We start from the raw sequence: 24,229 nt of genomic DNA on the forward strand, positions 1-24,229 counted from the left end.
ATCGAAAATGTTACAACGAGCTTATTTCAAGGAGGTAAAAAATTCAGTTTCTGGTTACCACATCAGCTAATTACTCCATATTACAAGAATACAAGCCGCTTTGGATACAGAGTAAACCCAATACCTGATCCTATTCCACATAATGCATAAATATTTCACAAAATTGTACAAACATGTTACTGTCATAACTTCTCTTTCCATTTAATAACAACATTTATATGTCTTTGGAAATCAGAGTGTGAAATTCAGTATTTGAAAAACTTTCCCATTTTCATTCAAAAACTTATAATTAAAATACAATACTAATCTATAAACATGCCTCATACATCACTTCCCTACTTTCATGATCACTTACTTCGAAACGCAGCAGCCACGAACTTTACTTTAGAAAATGCAAAATTAGCATAGTTTAGACTACGTAAACTTCTACATTTTATTAAAAACAAATAATCCCAATCAAATTTTATAAAACTGACAACTGACTTCCCTTGACCATAAAACGTATGGAAATTACCGCCGAGACACAGCAAAAGAAATTAAGCCTCATAAAATACACAAAGATGGAAATTTATCATCGAAAATTTTGTTAAAAAGGCATCACTCTCGGACATTTATAAACCTTAAACCCCTTATAACCAACCCCACAGGCTTGAAAACGCTCTATAAAATGGATATTCACTATCAAACCGAAGAAAAAATAGTTTCACGAAGGAGTCTTAAGCTAGAATTCCTCCTTTGAGAACAATCGCATCAGCTCACAGTGTTTACTGAATATTGTTGGAAGTTCCGATTGGTGGAAGATTCGGAGCATCATAATCTATTGAATTTCCTAAAAAAAAAAATAAATAAATAAAAAAAATAAATAAAAAAAAAATCCAACGTCAACAACAGAAAATTAAGGTGTCCTTTTCAGTTATAGCACGTCATTTCAAAAAACCTTGGACATCAATTTCTTTTGGTGAATTCCACTAGTTCCAGCCATCTATTGCCTACCCAGATATAAACCGAAGAGGTGTGTGTGTGTGTGTGTGTGTGTGTGTGTGTGTGTGTGTGTGTGTGTGTGTGTGTGTGTGTGTGTGGAAACATGATATCCTCCAACATTTCCGTGTCATAAGTCGATTAGCATTAATAAAGAAAAAGGGGAATGAAGACAGGACTCATTCGTAAAGCCTCACATAGATCATAGCAGGAGATGCATCCAAGGCTAGGCTGTAATTTAGGTCTAAAAGCATTGTTCCCTGGATAATTTTCTCATTCGATAAAAAAAAAAACTCTGACCTGCGTGGGAGACAAGGTTTAAAAAGTGCACAGTTAGGACTAAGCAAAGGGCCATTGTGAAATTCCACCAATCATGCCTTTCCTGCATTTTCACTTTCATAAATCTTCACTCACCACCAGCCTCCCGTTTCATAGTTCTCATTCGAGTAGGTTTGGGTCTTCCGACTCTTTGAGTGCAAACAGGAGTCTGGCTGACACCATCATTATCCGGGGTTTGGTGCGGAGGACATCAATCTCGCTCCATCTTCCTTTGATTATCCTCTATTGTCTATTTGAAAAATTCCGTAATTTACCCGACATAATATTTTACTCTGTTCTGCCATCTATTAATATTCTTCCCAAAGTTTTATTATAAAATCGATAAATTCTTTCGGCTAATTGTCATGATTCATGTCCATACACCAATACAGATCGTATCACACTAATGCACAGTCATACTTTCACGTGCAATTTCAGTCTATTTAATTTCCAAATCTTATTTAGCCTGACCTTTGTTGTCGTTAGCCTATATTAGCCTTGCACTAGATTCTGTCCCAAGAAACTTTTATTGCATATCACTGTTCCTAAATAATTAAAAGACCCAACCTCATTATTCCTGTCCCCATTTAGTGTTATTTCATCACTTTCTGTATATTTACTTATTTTTCAGTTTTCCTGAGATTTACCTAAAGTCCCATCTCTCTAGATATATGAATCTGTCTATTAAGCAAGCTTTGCAAATCTTAGGGCAACTGTTGGTTAAGACAGTATAGTTTGCATATTCCATGTTTGTCAACTTTCTATCGCTGCCTCAGTCTAAATCTTCTTTACATCTCCAACCATTTTTTCCATTATAAAATCCCTAAGAGGGTAGACGACAAAGGTGACAGCATTTCTCTGCAGCACCGCACTTATTTACCGCAAATTCACAGGACAAGACTCTATCAACATTAAACCCTCCATTGTGCTTCCTTCATGGAATGTTTTAACTACATAGTGAAAGTGTAAAAATGTACTGAAAATTAAAGCTTATGACTGTGGCTGTTGATTAAAAGTATTTTGGCTAAAGAACGTATATTAAAATTCGCCTACAACCACACACAAGACTTCCTTTCCATTAGTCTGTGGGCACATCAAGTGCCCTCTCGCATCAACAAAAGTTATCGGAAGTTTTCTACATTCCATACATAACTGCACGTCGTTTTAACACAAATATCTGATCTATATAACCTCATTCTTCTTCAGGGGCAATTATCTCTAAGCAGTTTACCATAATCTTACTCATGCTTTATCATAATCTTACTTATGCTTTATTATAATCTTACTCATGCTTTTTCATAATCTTACTTATGCTTTATCATAATCTTAATCATGCTTTATCATAATCTTACTTATGCTTTATCATAATCTTACTCATGCTTTATCATAATCTTACTCATGCCTACCGAGGATGAAAATACCGGATTCAGACACGTCACACCCCTCTTTTTTTTTTCTATCCTTGCTATGACTTTCAATCCCCCAACCGTCAGGCTTTGTTCCTTCATTCCATATACAAATTCCTATGGGATAATAACATTTAAATTTTCACGTAAAATTTGCTTCGTATGCGGAGAACTTCCAAACAACACTGTGTACATAAATTAATTTTCTGGTAACCTTACATATACTGTAGAAACTAGCTAGTCAAAGGCACTCACCTGCAAACAAAGAACACCGCCAACAAACAATATCCAACGAATAGCAAAGCATGAATAAGGCAATACTATCTTGACACACACAAAATACGATATATCAAAAGCATTATATCAACCGCAGCCTTTCGAAACTGCTAGTAACTGATAGAAAAAAAAAAAACAAGATAAATATTGATCAGGGAAAAACTGCAGAGGTCTTCTCCATTGGGAAAACAACAGATGCATTGGAAATTCTTAACCCTGAAGAAGGCTGGAATAAGAGAAGAGGGACTAAAAGGGCTTCTTCTGAACGAGAAGGAAACAAGAGAAATTAAGAAGCTCCTCCTCTCTCGCCATTTTTCTGTTTTCTTCATTTCAGGTTCTTTCTTCAGGCTCGCTTTCTTTTTCTCTTTCTCTCTGTCTCTCTCTCTCTCTCTCTCTCACTCTTTCTCTCATGCTCCCATATACCGCATTTTTTCCAATTTTTTTTCTCATTTCGATTCTTCTTTCTTGAACGGCTTCGTATTCGTCCATGCTTCCCCCCGCCCCCCTCCTCCCCAGCCACCCAGCCCACCCTCTCTCCAACCACCATACCGCCCCCCCCCCCCCCACCAAACAAGGCCCCACCTTTCTTCGAACCTCTGGGGTTTCCCGCCGCGAGTATCCTTCCCATCCTGCCGAATGAATAGGATGCCACCATTTTTGCCATCCGGCAACATTTTTAGGAATCCTTCCGACAGACAACTATAGTAGAGCCCCCGCTCGAGAATAACCCATAAAGAGACCTCTTAGCAAAGGCATTATGCTCAACGACAGCTCCGAAACAGGCCTTCCTCCTCATCGTCATCAGCATGGCAGTCATCATCATCATCATCGTCTGGACCGTAGCTCTGAGAGAGAGAGAGAGAGAGAGAGAGAGAGAGTAGAGTAAAAGAGAATAAAATTTTTGCAGTTCCTGAGAACGGAAGACAAAAAGAGGAAGAAGAGACAGGGTACGTAGAGGGAGAGGGATGGCATAAGATAATGAAAAGAGAGAGAGAGAGAGAGAGAGAGAGAGAGAGAGAGAGAAGCCGAAGAGAATCAAATTTTTGCAGTTCCTGAGAACGGAAAACAAAAAGACGAAGAAGAGAAAGGGTACGTAGAGGGAAAGGGATGGCATAAGATAATGAAGGGAAGAGGGGGGAGGGAGGAGGAGGAGGTAAGGGGGAAGGGGGGAACGAGGAGAATAGGGAACCGGGGAGAAGAGGGGAAGAGCGACAATACCGATAGAACAACAGTGATCTGACGATGATGAACAGAACTACATATGATCGAAGACGAGACGAAGGGGGTCAAATGAAGTGATATTTCCAGCAGCTCCTCTGCCACCCCCCCCCCAACTTCCCAGCGCCCCACCCCCCAACCTTTCCACTCATTCAGTTACCCCGGTGTGCAATAACCTAGAATATTAAATTATCAATTTGCGTATCAGAAAAAAAATATCTGGAACGCGTATAATCAATTCAATTTGAAATCAGCGAGTACTCATTGCGTAGTAAATCATGCAGTCAGTCTTCGTCTAAAATGTTGCTATGCTCTCCAGGGATACCAGACTTAGGAGGGGGTGGGGATGGGGGTGGGAAAGGGTAAATACGAGTGTAAAGGAAGAGATGAATTACAATTCTAAACGTTGAGCTTATTCTCGACATCTCATTAGCTACCTCATTAACGTACTTCTACAAATTTGAGTAAAAAATACGTCAACAACAACAACAACAACAACAACAACTACTACTACTACTACTACTACTACTACTACTATAATAATCGAAATTAATTTTCTACTACTAATATAAACACTGATTGGTGGTAATGATAAAATAAACAAAATCCATGCTGAAAATAACAAAAAATTACATAAAATACTTTAAAGAATGTGTAAGTTTTTCATGAGAATAAGCCCGAAAGAGAAAAAGCCAATAATTTAAAAGTAAGTTAATATTTTTTTTCTTTTTTTAAATTAGCGATCTCCCTGGTAAAACGAAAATAAAAACACGCGTCGACGTGAAAGCAAAGCCTCTTTGCGAAGGCGAATCACAGGAATTCTCATTCAAGATTACGGACTCAAGTACCAGGATAATAGTGAAACTCAAACTCAATACTTGGACCCAAACTCATCGAAATTAAGAAGCAATAATTTCAATATGCAAATACCATGGACCCCAACATATATATAGCTCTTCTCCTAGTGCTGACCTTCACAAATATTCGGTAAAAATCGAGGCCCGGATCTAGAACAAGATCTCGATAAATAAGAGAAACTGGTTGCAATAATTGCAATATGCAAATACCATAGATCCCAACATATAGCTTTTCTCCTAATGCTGACCTTCACAAATATTCGGTAAAAATCTCGGCGCGGATCTAGAACAAGATCTGGATAAATAAGAAAAATTGGTTGAAATCCATTTAAAAGTTTTTTGGTTAAGCAATATGATCGCCACAAGGAACTGTTTCACTAAAAATTTATTTCTAAGTTTTTGTGGCATATGACTGCTGTACTCTTGAAGCACAAGGTCCTTGATTCATGGGAAGCTTTGCCTGAAACACGACAAAAGCTACTTCCGCTTAATATCTGAGATCAAACAATCATAACTAAAGGTTTTCAAACGAAAAAGTAATAGTAACATTCAAACCTCCATCACAGATTCATCGAAGGAAATCTTCCTTATAAAAAATATAATAAAAAAGGTACGAACAATTATACTGATCAATTTTACCATGAAATATTCAGGGTTCTGGCCATAGCCGAAGACTAACTGACTGTACGCAATTATGCATCAAAATACCACATAAAAATCAAAACAGAAAACGAAGGGTTCTCTGTTAGAATTATAAATCTTTCGTATTGGTCACTGCCGAAAACGAATTGCTTATGCATTTTTATGGACTCCAAATAACAGACAAACAAAACAAAACATAGATTTCAACGTTCGAAATATAAAAACCTTCTCCCGGAAACAACTAAGAATCAAGAAAAATAACTGGACACATCACCTGCTCTAGCTTTAAATTTAGAAGACCGAGGAAACAGCAGCCGCGCCTCCACATTCCACAATCAAAATCACACTCACTTCATTCCAATGAGCATGTTTTAAACTCTAAACACGCTGAAATAATATGGCTACGCCCATAAAATCACATAATTCAATCAAGTGCGCCAGCGGATTGCTGAAAACCCCAAAACATTTTGACGCAAATATAATTCTGCACAAGGCGACTGACAGCTACACTAGCTGCGTGTTTGCACGAAAAACGACATTTAACGTTAATTCAAATTTGGGAAATACCGCTCGATTCAATTACCAGTTTATTACCATTATTAACGGCGATGATGATGTTAACTTATTAAATATATGTTAATACTACAATTTCTATAAAACCGGGTCAAAAATTATTGGAATGCCTTCCGCATCCTCCTTCCGATAGAGTTAAATGGATTTCTAGTAAATAAAAAAAAACTGAATATTTGTCCAAAAAAAAAAGTCAAATACGCAATAAATTCCACTCCTGAAATGCCATAACAGCGTACCTAGATCTGTCAAGGTAATTAATAGCTCATGTGATAAAGAAAGGTGATTAAGGAAAGGAGAATAAACACAGAAAAATAAAACTACAAGAAAATTAAATATGTATAAATGGGAGGTTCCTTTCCTAACAGATTCATCTAACATTGAAATTACAATGTCTGATTTGAAACTACAAAAAATAACAACTTCTAGTTAAGGTAAAGTGTACATTTTAGCTCACAAGTAGAGTCGATAGGCCTGATTTTGCTGACCTAAGCATTATAACAACAGTGTAATTGTTTACAACAAAGTACGAAAATACGCTTCTATAAGCAAGTTACTTGAGCCTCCATATTCCACATACTGCACACTTAAATCAGTTATGACTCCAATTACAAACTAATAATAATAATAATAATAATAATAATAATAATAATAATAATAATAATAATAATAATCTAGGGTCATCTAAGCTGACTACAGAATTAGCAGAAATAAATAACCTATCATGAAATGATTGCTTAATTAATAAACAAAATAATTCCGAAGTTTTAATTCAAATCAAACATCCCAGGCATTTTTCATCTAGCATTCGATGCATTCTCGATCAAGGGATTACGAATACGGACAGTAACACCTGGCAATAACAGGTAGGAATTTCTCACGAATGCCTTTTGCCCCATATCTGCAAAGAATCTAGGCGCCTTATGTGGGAGAAACAATATCCACGGCATAGTCTGCGTCTCAATGCATTCTAACTGAGCTGCGACGAAGGAAACAATAAAAAATGCGCCGGAGTTTCTTCGGCGCGATCGAGTTTTCTGTACAGCCGCTACAGTGTATAATCAAGACCACCGAAAACAGATCTATCTTTCGGTGGTCTCGGTATAATGCTGTATGAGCCGCGGCCCATGAAACTTTAACTAAAGTCCGGTGGTGGCCTATCCTATATCGTTGCCAGAAACACGATTCTGGCTCACTTTAACCTTAAGGAAATAAAAACTACTGAGGCTAGATGGCTGCAATTTGGTATGTTCAATGACTGGAGGGTGGATGATCAACATTTCAATTTGCAGCCCTCTAGCCTCAGTAGTTTTTAAGACCTGAGGGCGGACAGAAAAAGTGCGGACGGACAGACAGACAAAGCCGACACAATAGTTTTCTTTTACAGAAAACTAAAAAATGAAACGGTAATTTCGTATTACAGTACTTTAACCGAATGTTACAAAATTGCTTATCCCCTGCGAAATTAAGTCCTGAGCTATGTTCGTACCTAAAGTTGATGGATGCATTAACAACTTTATCACCGATTTATTATGCATCATAGCTTCAGCAAAAGCGCTGACAAACTCGAGGAAACCCAAGATGCAAAATTAAGTAATGATAGTTACTGACATTAAAAGTATGCAGTCTCTACCAAATGGCAATACCCTTCCGGGAGTGACTGCAGTCATATATTGCAAGATCTGTATAGATGAGATTCTAATATCATCCCTCAAGGATTCAGTTGTAGTTCAGCTTCTTTGTCCCCTAAAATATTTTTCTAAATTAGCAAACCTGTATTTCAAAGGCAGAAGTCTTACTGTCACATTCCATAAGAGGACTTCCTAAGTGCAAACATCTAGTTCTGTACAGCACAATATTTATATGGGATCTAAACGCACTTGGGGAGCAAGTCAAATCTGTCACAGATCATTTCAACCAACAATATCTCGGGCACTGTTATGTAATACAAGGTTTTACTTTATGTTATGTTATTTCATGCTAAGTTTAGTCGAAATAACCGCTACGAGGCAGCTGAAAGAACTTGGGGCACACATAATTGGAATCTCACTGTTTGTACCAAAAGGGACATGAGTAATACCTGACTGGTAAATTCACAGGTTTCTCAGCCTATAATACTGTTAAATTATAGAAATCACAGGTGAGATTGTAAAACCAGTAAGAATGGGTCCCTATCAGCTGAACATAACAAGCTACAATATTTTATTTGTATTTTATGGCTGGCAAAAAATAATGAAATCAGAAAAAACATGAAACAAAATTCCCTAGTTTATCGCAATATTTACACAACAATACTATATATCTATTTATATTTTTGTCTGATTCTTGATTTTTCCCTATTCATTACTCCCTTTGCAACTCATACTGCAGAATCTTGCTTTGCAAGCCAAAAGCCATTAAACTTGTTTCTTATGGGCCTCGTAGTATGATGGGAATCCGCCTCACAAACAAACTGAGAGGAACCAGGTCTGAATCCTGGGCAAGTACGGGGCGGCTGGGCACGCTCTGTTACAAACCTATTGTGCTTCTGTTGGCCTAAGCAGTAAACTAGTTACCAAGCAGTTACACAGTTGTGGCAACCGTAGCTAGAGGTAAAAAGGACTTTGAACTAGACAACTGCGGTAGCCATAACTAGAGGTAAAAAGGGCATGGCGGGGCCAGCAACCTCATCTCAAAAGACTTGCTGGCTGTAAACATCTTGGTCAAGCTTCTCTCTGAGGGTAAAGGTCAGTCATAATAACTGAACTGAATTAAACTGAACACAGAATTTAGGCCAAAGGGCAATCACTGGGACCTATGAGGTCAGTCAGCGCTGAAAACGGAAATTGGCGACAAAAGTTTTGAAAGGTGTAACGGGGAGGGGGGGGGAAACCTAGCAGCTGCACTATGAATCAATTGTTAGGAGAAGATGGAAAGTAAGATGGAAGAAAAAGAATATGAACGGAGGTACCGTAAAAGGAGCGAAAGGGGTTGCAGCTAGGGGCCGAAGACACGCTGCCAAGAACCTTAAGTAATGCCTACAGAGCACCGCATGAGGTGCACTGACAGCACTAACCCCCTACGGGGGGTCATAATAATACTGATAAAGACGGAAACCAACACACAACTCAGTCTGTATAATACAATAATTTTCTACTTCACATCAGGATGAAACTCAGGGCGAGCGCTAAAAAAAAAAAAAAAAAAAAAAAAAAAAAAACGAGTCACAAAGATCCTCGAAAAAAAAAAAGGAACCGAAGTAATTGCACAGTACCTAAGGGGTTACCCAAGCAGAATGCACACCTTGTATACCAGCGAGTTTTCCCCCCAAATTCCCAGCCCAAAAGTGACTTAAGTCAGCGTTTTTCAAACTTTTTTTTTTACTGCGACCCACAGCAAGAACCACATTTTGCACTGCGACCCATTATACCCACGTGTAATAAATCAAAGACAAACTCTATTCACTACATTTATTTAACATCGACAATTTATATGTATATTTCTTATGTTCCGCACATATTAGAATTGTATGTATCTACTGTATTTGTATGAATGTAAAAATATTATTTTTACAAAAATACATTTAAAGGAAAATCCGACACAAAGGAAAAGTAAATATTTGAAAAACTGTCATTCCAGCTGGGAACAGAGGAAGACAGACAATGCTACACCCATAGCCCCGAAGGGAGGTAGTGCTGTCAGTGCACCTGACGTGGTGCACTGTAGGCATTACTTAAGGGTCTTTGCAACGTGCCTTCGGCCCCTAGCTGCAACCTCTTTCATTTCTTTTAATGTACCTCCTTTCATATTCTCTTTCTTCCATCTGACTTTCCACCCTTTCTAACAACTGATTCATAGTGCAACAGCGAGGTTTTCCTCCTGTTACACCTTTCAAACCTTATTACTGTCAATTTCCATTTCAGCGCTGAATGACCTCATAGGTCCCAGCGCTTTGCCTTTGGCCTAAACTGTACACGCATATCAGGTGTAGTGTTGAGCCTGTTTCCGTCCTTCGTCTTTTATTGAGCAAGTGTCGAAAATCCAAGTTCACACAAGTAAGCAGTTGCAAAAGGCAATAATAACAGAACGGCCTTTTTACCCAGTACTGGAAATTCCCATTTGTTCTTAATCCGAAATAAGCACAAATTTAATTTCTCAAAGTCATTCTTAAGTGTGAAGGAACAACTAAGATGCAGCAACAACTCAGCTTCCTCTTCAGGTAACAAGTTTAACTCGATTATTGATTCAGGACTTTGGAAAGCAAATGAATTTTTAATCCAAAGGCTCTTCTTCCCTGGTTCAAATTAATTTTCTCTTCGGGGAAAGACTTATCAAAGTTTTGAGACAGGAAAGTCAGATGTGACAAAATCTCCAGTTTTAATCCTCTTAATATGTCATCATTGACAATGTTCTCAGCAGTGTGTTGTAACAATGTTGGGGACATATAATAGGTGGACTGATCACTTTTAAGTCTTCCTTGCCTAGGACAAAACCTTGAAGTTATTTCGACTGCGATAATATCCTTTTTTCATATGTATAACAAATTCAAAATAAATTCATAATAATATGTACTATTATGTTTTGATTGGTAAACCCTGCCTTGTCATGGGAGAAATTGGTAAAACTAGCTTTTTTTTTTTATTTCCTTCTATTTTGTCGCGGCCCATTTTTTATTCATCTCGCGACCCTCAGTTCGAAAAACTCTGACTTAGGTGTTCGCAGCTCATTCGAATGGCCCCTTCTGACAGAATATGGTGGAAATCTACGCAGAATAACATTACGCAATGAAAATCGCAATGGAAAGCAATTTCTCTCTCACCGGGATCGAACCTAAGCTTCTCAAGCGAAAACCAGGAGCTTTGTGACTTTTACTCGAGTCTAGGGTTCGAGCTCCACGTGTGTCAGAAATTCATAATAATAATAATAATAATAATGGTAAAGAAATCCACAATGGTGTAAGTGTAAACATACATTAGAAATATATAATAAACGAGAGCTTTCGAGAACCTGTTCGATTCTCCTTCCCAGGAGAATCTAGCAGGTTCTCGAAAGCTTTCGTTTTGCTTATGTATTTAACATAATTTTTGTAACTCATGAGGTTAAGAGGTTTTCATAAATAATAATAATAAATCAGAACTCATTTCCATGACCTGAAAGCTTGCATGCCATTGAATTTTTTCAATTTTATTAGAGAAAAAAGCCACGGGGGCAGTTGAAGGTTAGTGATAGGCTTTGAAATTATAGCAGCAAGTTATCATTACGTTCAAAGCCGACGTACATTTGAAACCTAGTTCACATTCAACTTGTCAATACAGGCTATACCCAAATCCAGAGTATACTGTAATTTTTAATAGATGGCTTACTTCACTGTGAGCCAGAGCACAGATATTATCAAATTATCATAATTAATGTTTTCAGTAGTATAACGAAAGGAAAAGAAATATACCAGGATGATTGTTATCCTAAATTATCAGTGAGATGTATCGAATGATGCATAGATGCCTTCATTAACTAATAGGTAATCTTTGAATAATCCATCAAGAATTTCTCTCTCTCTCTCTCTCTCTCTCTCTCTCTCTCTCTCTCTCTCTCTCTCTCTCTCTCTCTCCAAATATATCACCATTAAACGCCATAAACTTTTTAAAGAATAATTAAGATTAATGTAAACTTACCTGACCATATAAAAAAAGCTACACGATTCACTCGCAACATATCAACAGAATTTAGAACAAACAAAAAGCAAACTGGTGAAGATTGATGGAAGACGATAAGGGTAAGGAAAAAAAAGAGAGAGAGAGAGAGAGAGAGAGAGAGAGAGAGAGAGAGAGGAGAGAGAGAGATTGGGAAGGGGGTGGGTAGGGGCCTAGGCAGTACGCATGGCCGAACAATGGGTGAAAAAACGCAGAAAATGTGCCTTAATGGACAAGGACCCATCGGCAGCTTTGTAACGTCATTTAAGGAGGCGACTCCCCTACTACGCGATATGGCGACTGGACGTGCAAGGGGAAACAAAATCTAACCAGCCCTGAGTTTTACACACCTGGGAATGACGCCATGCCCACACGCTCCATAAGGAGACACCGATCATAATCATATCGGGCCTGGACACATTCTCTCTCTCTCTCTCTCTCTCTCTCTCTCTCTCTCTCTCTCTCTCTCTCTCTCTCTCTCTCTCTCTCTCTCTCTCCCCTACTATGTACGAAACGGTTCTCTCATATGGGTCATAGGAAATGAAAGTGAGTGGATAAGCACTTTCTTTGAATAAAATAAAATGAATGCATTGAAGTTAATAATTCATAATCATATTGGGCCGAGACATACTTTCTCTCTCTCTCTCTCTCTCTCTCTCTCTCTCTCTCTCTCTCTCTCTCTCTCTCTCTCCTACTATGCACGAAACGGTTCGCTCACATGGGCCAAAGTTAATGAAAGTGATGTGGATAAGCACTAACCTTGAGAAAAATAAAATAAATATATTTAAGTTAATCATTCATAATCACAACGGGCCTGAACTCATTCTCTCTCTCTCTCTCTCTCTCTCTCTCTCTCTCTCTCTCTCTCTCTCTCTCTCTCTGTACGAAGCGGTTCACTCACAAGGGTCTAAGGAAATGAAAGTGATGTTGATAAGCAATCTCCTTTAAAAAAAGTAAATACATTTTAGTTCATAATTTGTAGAATGATGATAAGGGGATGAAAATACAGTTATATATCAGCTTTCACAAACTAATACAAGAAGCGCATTTACAAATAAACACCTAACAAATCTCCCCAAAGCATACACAGAAGAAATGGGAAAAATAAATAAAAAAGAGAATAATGAGACATCATCTTCCACCATAAATACTCGCGGTACGAAACAGCCAATACACCTCCGTAATAATAGTAATGGACCCAAACATAAATAAGCCTTACATGAAAAGAAAAACGAAGATCCGCGAGATAACTCGAATTGCTTATGATTGCATAACTATAAAATAATATACGGGAGTAAACAGGTATTCTACCATTTCCCGACTCCGACCGACATGGCCAGCATAGCAATTAGGCAAAACAATGGCCGGCATGGACAAGAATGCACAAGATCCAATTCCTCTCGCGGGCCACTTCGGACGGATGCCAAAATGCTTCGTCCCCGAGACGCCTCCGACGCGGCCGTCAATCAGCCGAATTCCGTCAAATAATACAAATTAGGGAAAGCTTTTCTCTAAGGCCGCGAAAGCATCGGACGGCACTGACGCCAATCACCCGGTAATGATGACGCTTCTCACAAGCAAAGGCAACAGCAAGCAGGCGACGTTGACGCAAACGAAGAGCAAGAGGATGACGACGATGATAATGATGAGAGAGAGAGAGAGAGAGAGAGAGAGAGAGAGAGAGAGAGAGAGAGAGAGAGAGAGAGAGACCTTGCGATGACACATGGGGAGACCAAGCAGTAACACAGTAGCACCAGAAGCCAAAGGTATTTAAGAGGGGTCTGCAATATGCACATCCGACGTTAAGAAGCTGCTGGTCCACGAAGATGATGAAGGGGGGAGGAGGGGGGGGAGGAGGAAGAGAGAGAGGGGAGAGGATGATGGACAAGAACGGCAGGGGTGGGGTGAGGGGGGGAGGGGACTTGAACAACATGCCGGCCCCTTAAAGCTGCGAGATGGGGTCAGGAGTCCCCATCATGTCTTTCATTAATGTTTAAGGATTTTATACTCCACTGACACTTGAGACACGGGGTCAAGAAGTATTAAAAGAATCAACCTTCTTGCTTTCGCGTTTGTTAATTAAATGCAAATTCAAATTATGTAATATGCCAAAAGAGATAAAAAGGCAATAAATTATGTAATATACCAAAAGGGATAACAAGTGTCTGTTTTTTTTCCTTTTCTCAAGCTATTTTCTATTTCTCTGATTTCGATAAAAAATTAACAATGAAGTACTTTCGGTTGGAGATTACCTTCCCCAAAATACTTTTGGGCTTCGCCAGATTTTAACCAAAGTTAATTCTCATTCTTACCATTATTTTCTGTTTATTTCCAGCACTGCATTCTTACCATTATTTTCTGTTTATTTCCAGCATTGCATTCTTACCATTATTTTCTGTTTATTTCCAGCATTGCATTCTTACCATTATTTTCTGTTTATTTCCAGCATTGCATTCTTACCATTATTTTCTGTTTATTTCCAGCATTGCATTCTTACCATTATTTTCTGTTTATTTCCAGCACTGCATTCTACCATTATTTTCTGTTTATTTCAGCACCCATTCTTACCATTATTTTCTGTTTATTTCCCGCACTGCATTCTTACCATTATTTTCTGTTTATTTCCAGCACTGCATTCTTACCATTATTTTCTGTTTATTTCCAGCACTGCATTCTTACCATTATTTTCTGTTTATTTCCAGCACTGCATTCTTACCATTATTTTCTGTTTATTTCCAGCACTGCTTACTTAAGTGCAATGGGTTGCCAACCCTACCGGTGTTTCCTTATAAATGATATACTAACAGAAGCAAGTAAAAATATGACATATTTCGATTGCAAAAGCAATTTATAAAACAAATAACGGAAATACTACTCGGTCATTCGCCAGATTATTTCTTAATTTCTTCCAAAGACGAGTCTGGGCTGATCGGATTTTTTTTTTTTACGCTTTCCTTCCATTACAAAAGAGTGAACAAAGTACAAAAAAAAGGCAGTATAAATAAGCTTAACAGTCATAACTTGAAACTTCAGCAAATACTAATAGTTGAAATTCGAAAACTAAAAAAAAAAATACTTGTTAGATAAAATTATGGTTCGAAAACAATTTTTAAAAAATGAAATAAAAAACAAGATACAGTCAACAACACACTTATCTTGTTTCTTTTCATTCCTTACAGAAGATAAGAATACGTTTAGCTTTATTCTCACTGGAAAAACAATTGTGCCGCAATATACGGTAGAGGCCAACGTTTAAACGGCCAGAAGGAAAATAATATATCGGTAAAATGACGTACAGAATTTTTAATTACAAATTCTGGCAGTTTTTGTACGAAACAAACATCATGATTAACAGAATTGACCAGAAGTAGAAGAAAATCAAAAGAGAGACTAAAGAGAGAGAGAGAGAGAGAGAGAGAGAGAGAGAGAGAGAGAGAGAGAGAGAAATTAATAATCATCATTTATTTCACCCCTGCACACTGCATTGCCTAAAGGCCTTTAATTGTAATGTTACTCACATTAACAAGACAAACATTTAATCAATTCATTCTCCAAAAGCTAAAAGATCAGCTTCAACTCTCTCTCTCTCTCTCTCTCTCTCTCTCTCTCTCTCTCTCTCTCTCTCTCTCTCTCTACATCTACTATTTATTTCCAATGACAGGAACTAAATTACTCTCTCTCTCCTCTCTCTCTCTCTCTCTCTCTCTCTCTCTCTCTCTCTTATCTCTCTCTCTCCATTTATTTCTCATGACAAGAAACTAAATTAGCTGCTTTCTCTCTCTCTCTATTTATTTCTAATGACAAACTAAATTAGTTGCTCTCCTCTCTCTCTCTCTCTCTCTCTCTCTCTCTCTCTCTCTCTCTCTATTTATTTCTCATGACAAGAAACTAAATTAGCTGCTCTCCCTCTCTCTCTCCTATTTATTTCTCATGACAAGAAACTAAGTTAGCTTCTCTCTCTCTCTCTCTCTCTCTCTCTCTCTCTCTCTCTCTCTCTCTCTCTCTCTCTATCTTATTTGTTCTCATGACATTACTAAATTAGTTGCTCTCTCTCTCTCTCTCTCTCTCTCTCTCTCTCTCTCTCTCTCTCTCTCTCTCTCTCTCTCTCCTATTTATTTCTCATGACAAGAAACTAAATACTCTCTCTCTCTCTCTCTCTCTCTCTCTCTCTCTCTCTCTCTCTCTCTCTCTCTCTCTCTCTCTCTCCATATTAACCTGAGCTCAAGCTCTTAGCAGGTACACCTAATGAGATGCCAAAGTCAGATGGAGCGAGTCTAATTAGAACATTTTAAACTGACGTCCAAAACAATTACACTAAGTTCTCGCTTCTATGGCTATGATGGGCATATTATACGTAATTATACATACATTAATCATTTACTTTAATAATAGTATTGAATCATTACGGACTATGGACTGCTACGATTGACACAAGGAAAATGAAGGCGAGAGTCCTGCACAAAGAAACTGGAGAGAGAGAGAGAGAGAGAGAGAGAGAGAGAGAGAGAGAGAGAGGAGAGAGAGAGAGAGAGAGAGAGAGAGCGTGCTATGTTTTCTCATGACTCAACAAGCTAGTTTTAAAAGCTGTGAAAATTTGTGCTGCAACCGAACGCTTCAATCGTATGATAAGCATTTCAATGTGTCTCACTAGAAGTAAACAGAAAAAAAGAAAAAATACTATCGTAACAGTAAAACATACTCCGAAATGGCGGTTCACAGAGAGAGAGAGAGAGAGAGAGAGAGAGAGAGAGAGAGAGAGAGAGAGAGAGAGAGAGAGAGAGAGAGAGAATCTAAAAAAAATGAGAAAACCTACTTCCAAAATCATAACATTAAAAGAGTTGAAAAGGCAAACTTCAGCCTTTAAACTGTCGTTTTACGTACCAGGCGTAAGACTGTGCTAAAATATAATTAAACAAAGTACAGCATACAAATTATGACCAAAATAAATCACTATGATTGAAACTGTGTCCCCTTGAACTATAAAGACCAAATAGACAAAATATACATTCAAGCTGAATAAGAACTGAAATTATGAAATGATATTATTACAACTAAGACTAAATCCCTCTAGTCTTCAAAACATACAATTTCATCCATTAATCGCACTCAAAAGGTACCTTTTAAAACACATGACGCCCTGTTCTATATGAAATAAAATCCAGTCAAATTTTGCATGCACTGAAGGAAAAAGCAATGAAAGAACAAAAGTGAACAGGAAATAAAACAAAACCTAAAGTTGCCTAAAGTTGGGCAAAAAGCATGAACCTTGTATCTCTAACGAGGGGACAGCTGTTGTCCATATTAGGGAAATCACGGCGCGCGAAGGTGGAAAGAATCCTGAACTCCAAAATGAGCAAAAACCATAAAACTTCAACCTACCTTTTTCTGCCTGATGCCACGCCAGCGTCGAACACAGCAAGGCCAGGGATTTGCCCGAGCCCGTCGGAGACTCTAACAGGCAATTCTGGCGACGCTGGAGGCCCTTCACTATCTGCAGGAACCAAAACGAACAGAGGGAAGTTAATAAACGAGCATGTGGAGAATGAAAATAAAACAGACGACATTTATATAGGGCAAACATCACTGCCACTTTCGTACTTCAACGGCTGAGTCGTGAAGGAACCTCCTGTGGACCAAAATAACTAATCATTAGCCCAGTGACTCTCAAACTAGGTGCCGTGGCACCCTGGGGTACCACAGACAGTGCCTAGGGATGCCGCAAGATTGTCATGAATTTTGTCTTGGCTACATCATCTCAATGAACATTTGTAAAAAAACAAAACAACAAAAATTTGCAGAAATCTTCATATAATTATTATCGGTGTACCTACTCTAATATATATATATATATATATATATATATATATATATATATATATATATATATATATATATACACATTTATATATACATATATGTGTATATATGTATGAGATATACATATATAGTATGGGTAATAATTTTATTCACTAAATAAGAAGTTAATTCATGCGATATGGCGGGATGGTGAAGAAGGGGTACCAAGGTAATGATTACATTTGTCAGGGTGCCATCACTGAAAAAAAAAGACTGAGAACCATTGCATCAGCCGCTTCATATAGCTACGCAGAAGAATCGTCAGCCGCACTTCAAATCTTTACCTTACAGACACTCACATTCCCTTGCTACTAAGAATGTTCCTAACTCATACCTCTTCCAGTCAATCTATCCATTCCGTATTAGGACGTAGTCTTCTCCTCCTTCCAAGCTGTTTCGAGTTATATAATCTTTTCACAAACTTATCAGCTACCTTTCCTTCCACGTGACCAAACCATCTTGATCCATTACTTCACCCACGCCGGAGTTTTTACCATATGCATCTTCACATTACTCACCATTTCAATATTTATTTTTACATCGCATATGCAATAAAAATAATTCATCCAAAGTTTCTACCCCCTTTTCTTTCATCTGTATTCAACATTCACGCGTCCTCTTCCATAAAGGACAGCTGGCCAAGCAACGTCTAAATAAATACATTCCAACTTCGCCTTCATAAACAATCTAATTCTCATCTCAATCTACAGCACAAATCCTGCTATCTTCCGACCTTCACCAGTTCGGTGAATTACCTCTTACCCAATACTGCCATCATTCACTTAAATTTTTCTAACATACCTAAAAGAATCAGCTACTTTCCATACATCCCTATTTTTTATTATCATTCATTTTTCCATCTTCCTGGACTCATTCTACCCTCATAATATCATGACCCACATTTCCTTTCAGGTGTCCCCTCTTGAAAAAGACTTTCAAACTCTCTACATCCAATGTCCTTTTTTTTCTCAGCTTCCACATCACTCCATCCACACAGATGTCAAAAATGAAAGAATGCATTAGAATATGCTTCGATTATATCGTTAAAACTTTTAAGTGAAATTAACGTTCTCGCATCACTCCATCCATATTGATATCAAAAGGCATGCATGCATCATCACAACATGTTTCGATTTATCGTAAAATCTTTTAATAGCAATTAGAGTTTTACGATATAAACGAAGTATACGTAAGAATTTGTACAAAAGAGAAAGGGACTGGTTTGGTGTAAAAGTGTCTGAATTACTCTCGAACTTCTCTCAGAGCTGTTTAAAAAATAAAATATTTGATCCAGAAATCGTTTCCTTTATGTATTCCCATTTTACTCTATCATTTTTTTTACCATCTGTCTTTTTGCTCTCTCTCTCTCTCTCTCTCTCTCTCTCTCTCTCTCTCTCTCTCTCTCTCTCTCTCTCTCTCTCTCTCTATATATATATATATATATATATATATATATATATATATATATATATATATATATATTTTATATATATTTACATATATTATATATCTTTTATATTATATATATATATATATATATATATATATATATATATATATAAACTGACACATTTCATCAGTTAAATGATGGATGTGGCGGTGACTAATTTTCTTTTCTGGAGCCGTCCCTAGGGGATACGATTCAACAAAGGAAAACTACAACTGATTCTACCATTTAATTACGCAAACAAGTAACATTTAACATGGTAAAACCTGCATATCAAGGCTCCTGCAATTTTACTTTAATCCTGAAGGGCAGGCGGTCTTCAACTGTCATGTCTCTCAACGTGAACGAAAGGATTAAAAGGGTATTCTGTATAACTGTATTTCACTCAAGTTCCAACAGCGAAGCTTTACTTGATAAAAAAAAAATTGTATGCGTCAGTCTTCTTTTACACGGACAATCTACTTACAATAATACTCCCAGATTTTCGTATGTAAATATATGGTAGCTTAATCCTATCATTTGAAGTGGGGGGAAGACTGACATTTTTATGGTTTCTCATTACGCATATAACTGCGTTAATAAAACAAAAAACTTTATTTTATCAAAATAAATAAATGAGAGAGAGAGAGAGAGAGAGAGAGAGAGAGAGAGAGAGAGAGAGAGATTTACAAAAGTAGAACCAAATTTGAAAAAAGTAAAGAGAGAGAGAGAGAGAGAGAGAGAGAGAGAGAGAGAGAGAGAGAGAGAGAGAGAGAGAGAGAGTGTGTGTGTGTGTTTACAAAAAGTAGAACCAAATTTGAAAAAAAAGTCAGAGAGAGAGAGAGTTTACAGAAAGTAGAACCAAACCTTTTTTCTTTTCAAAAAATGAGAGAGAGAGAGAGAGAGAGAGAGAGAGAGAGAGAGAGAGAGAGAGATGCCTAAGAATAAAATTCCTTTGTATCACACCCACCTGTGCCATCATAGCCATCTGCGAGGGGTAAGGCTTCACAGGGCACAAGACCTTAACGCCCCCTATGATGTACTCCTTCTGGGGAGGACCCGAAGCGGAAGACGACGCCATGGCAACAGCACCCTGGTGTACGTCGAAACGCCCACGCCCTCAGCCGATGTCCTGCCAAAAAAAAAAAAGGTAAATAATAACTGTGCAACGGAGCTTTCCGAGCGATGCCATCAATGAGATATTAGTTCTATCACAAGCTGCTCGTCAATCTATCATCAGCATCGATACAGGGAACGTCAATGCAAATGCCACTGCATTGGAACCCGAAACATACGTATCAATTAAGGTATTGTCAAGCTGTCAGTTTAGCCACAAACTCCACGACATGTCTGTCTACGGCAGACCACCTCCTCCTCCTCCTCGTCCTCCTACCGAACAGAAAGCATTCCGCTGATGAAGTAAATGGCTTTTTTTTTTTTTTTTTTTTTTTTATTAAGCGATAATATCAAAACAATTTACTAAACGAATGGCTATCATACCATGGTGAAATAAGATAAAAACTGAACGCTAAGTATCAACATACAACCAACCATTCTTACTCTGATGACTCAGCCCTATTTTTCTCAACTTTTCATCACAATATTACTAAAGTGAACCTCAGATACCCCGATACTCTGTATAACTTGGAAGAAAACTCAGGTAGCAAGTTAAGAACCTTCGCTGTGATGAATTACAATTTTTAATCAAGTAAAAAATGCGCCGAAGTTTCTTCGGCGTAATCCAGTTTTCTGTACAGCCGCTACAGCGTATAATCAAGGCCACCGAAAATGAATCTGTCTCTCGGTGGTCTCGGTATAATGCTGTATGAGCCGCGGCCCATGAAACTTTAACCCCGGTCCGGTGGTGGCCTATCCTATATAGTTGCCAGAAGCACGATTATGGCTAAATTTCTTAAATAAAATAAAAACTAATGAGGCTAGAGGGCTGCAATTTGGTATGTTTAATGATTGGAGGGTGGATGATCAACACACCAATTTGCAGCGCTCTAGCCTCAGTAGTTTTTAAGATTTAAGGGCGGGCAGAAAAAAGTGCGGACGGACAGACAAAGCCGGTATAACAGTTTTCTTTTCAGAAAACTAAAAAATGGGTACCTCATCCATTTCTAACTGCATTTAACATAAGCTACTTTTGACCCATAAGAAACTGTGCGGTATAAAACCTTTTAAATTATGATGAATAGTTTGAATTAGAAGTACAGTACTTCATTTTCAATCAGTTGTGTCCGGGTAATCTATCACATGTTTTCCCGTGATTATTATTCATACTTCAAATAATTTACGGGTGACATCGGCAGTTAATATACTTAATTTTTGTCCTGCCTAACTATTAGGGCATACTTCAAAATCACGTCCGTATTAAGCACCTAATTTACGTGGCTACAAAGGGAACAATTACAAACACCTATGAACACCTTTGATACACTGCAACAAGTGAATTTCTAAAATTTCCAAGGGCAGGTCAGGGATCCAACTTAAGAAATGGAGAGAGAGAGAGAGAGAGAGAGAGAGAGAGAGAGAGAGAGAGAGAGAGAGAGAGATGATGTAGTAACTATGGACATTTCAATTCATTTCCAATATCGAGTATAACAACGAAGGCAAAAGGCCATGTCTATGCGTCTGTTCGAGCCGAGCTCTTTAAAATCACTACGACATTATGAGAGAGAGAGAGAGAGAGAGAGAGAGAGAGAGAGAGAGAGAGAGAGATACTGCAAATCATTCTACTACGATCATAAGGGAGGAAAACAGTTTTCAATCTACCAAAAACACTATTATAAGAGAGAGAGAGAGAGAGAGAGAGAGAGAGAGAGAGAGAGAGAAACGTTCAAATTATCTTCACCGAAAAGGTAAAAAAAAATAACGATCACATATGAGAGAGAGAGGGAGAGAATCCTATCGAGCGCTATCAACTAATATATACCTTTGCCAACAAAAGTGGCACTCGTAGATGATAAGAGCAGTGATATTGGCACTCACAGGGCCGATTATTGGACCGCCCGCTGCAGCTGTACACTACATGACGCTCTCACGAAAGTGATAACTGTTACGGGGGAAAAAAAAATAAAATAAAAGTTTTCAAAGACACCTTCAGTTTAAAGTTGGTCCGTCGCTCAAAAAAGATATACCGATGGATATTTAAAAAAAAAAAATACACAAAATTTTGGTCAAGTATTCAACAATAAAGGAAATGACTGAGTACACTTCCTGACGTTTACGCTTTATTTATACTCTTACTTATGAAAGAGAAGATAAAAAAAAAAAGAAGAATGGATAGCAATACCTTGAAAAATACTAGAACACATTTTTATATCGCAAAGATCTTAAAGTTCTTCTTTAAGTATACTGCATATATAAATAAGTACACGATATCACATTAACCCTCGTTTTTTATTACTTTAAATTCTCTTCCATGGTCTTTAAAATGGATAACACGTCCTAAAAATTAAACAGTATACAGCATAAACACACACACATATATATTGTATATATGCATGCAAACCTTTCCGCTATTTCTTCTCAGCAAGGATTTTGTGATGGCGTTGCGAGCCCAATGCCTAGTCACCCATAGAAGCTCATGTACTGAGAGAGTCTGGCATTCCTCCTTGGACTCTTAACAAGTTATATATATATATATATATATATATATATATATATATATATATATATATATATATATATATATATATATATATATATATTGTGTGTGTGTGTGTGTGTGTGTGTGTGTGTGTGTGTAGGAAATCTCTCATTAAATGTATACATTAGCTTCTCTGTGAAGGACCACCAGTAACAAAATAAATATGCAAGATGGCAAATCCTTAGAAAAAAAAAAAACCGTAAAAACGGCAATTAACATGCTTGCTCCTCACTTTCATGCTTGGTGACAAACAACCACGGTCGTATGCGCAGTAATAGATGTATGGATACTGAAGTCAACAAGCTCCAAAATAAACGGCAAACTTATTTTTTCCATCGACGATAGATCATAATCTAGTAATCTTGTCTAAATTACAATATCCGTTTAAGTTCGCTATGAAACTTTACATCTAAGTTAACTCTGATTACTTCCTTCGAAATGTTTCATCACACTCGCCATTTTAAATGATACATAGCAAATATGTTTTCATTATCATCCACACTCTAAATCAGGGCCGTCCAAACCCAAGCCCGTGGGCCAAAAGTGGCCCGTTTGATTTTGAAAGTGGCCAGCTAGAGAAAAATAAGTAAAGGTATATTTCTCTTTTTTATATACATACATACACGCAGGTGGCCCGCATGACTTTTTATTTTTTCAAGCGTGGCCCTCAGACTAAACAACTTTGACGGCCCTGCTCTAAATATTTGATTCTAGAACATGAGTGGTACTTGTTAAAAAAGAAACTTGAACAATATGTAAACAATAACCGTGTATTTAAAATTTTCATCAATATCGCCAATTTCAAATACCAGTTCCATAATCATACACTTTATAAAAGTAACAAACTTCATCAAACTGCCTACACATACACTACAGAGAAACGTGTACCAATGATCTTGCCACATATCGGCATTTTACTTTGCCGAAGGCATCTATCCCGTATGACAGGAAGAGAAAAGAAAACGGAAGAATGAAAACGGGAGTGAACTTACCGTAGACTTGCGTAGTTTTAGGTTCTCGCTCTTAATGGCCTGAACACTCCCGAAGAGTTGATAAATAAAGAACAGCTGTTTCAACTTTTAAATAATGAGGAAAAACTATGTAGTTTATCAGAACACACACGCATATGTTTTAATCCTTATGAAAACTGAACTTACCTATGTTTAAACGTAATTCGCTATCACTGGCAATATTTATTGTAAATATTCATGACTGCAGGCTCTTAAAATATACAGCCAAAATTAGCACTTCCGGGTAAGAGTAAAGATATGTGAGTTAAGTGCCAAAATAGTAAGAGCTCATTTATGTAAACAGCACAAATTATTGACGTATAATCTCTAAAGCTGATGAACTGGATC

General features: G+C 37.6%; 1 protein-coding gene across 2 annotated transcripts in view; it reads right to left on the bottom strand.

The window, feature by feature from the left end:
- The window catches only part of LOC136847512 (Fanconi anemia group J protein homolog), a 924,459-nt gene that overhangs the window by 749,099 nt on the left and 151,131 nt on the right, over positions 1–24,229 (bottom strand). For both annotated transcript variants that reach the window (XM_067119254.1, XM_067119260.1), the window contains exons 2-3: positions 20,187–20,348; positions 17,314–17,425 (exon numbers count right to left, since the gene is read on the bottom strand). In XM_067119254.1, the coding sequence (XP_066975355.1) occupies positions 17,314–17,425; positions 20,187–20,297 (223 nt within the window). In that variant the 5' untranslated portion in view covers positions 20,298–20,348. The remainder of the gene's footprint in view (positions 1–17,313; positions 17,426–20,186; positions 20,349–24,229) is intronic.

This window comes from Macrobrachium rosenbergii, chromosome 2 (assembly GCF_040412425.1).
Source record: "Macrobrachium rosenbergii isolate ZJJX-2024 chromosome 2, ASM4041242v1, whole genome shotgun sequence".
Classification (NCBI taxonomy): domain Eukaryota; kingdom Metazoa; phylum Arthropoda; class Malacostraca; order Decapoda; family Palaemonidae; genus Macrobrachium; species Macrobrachium rosenbergii.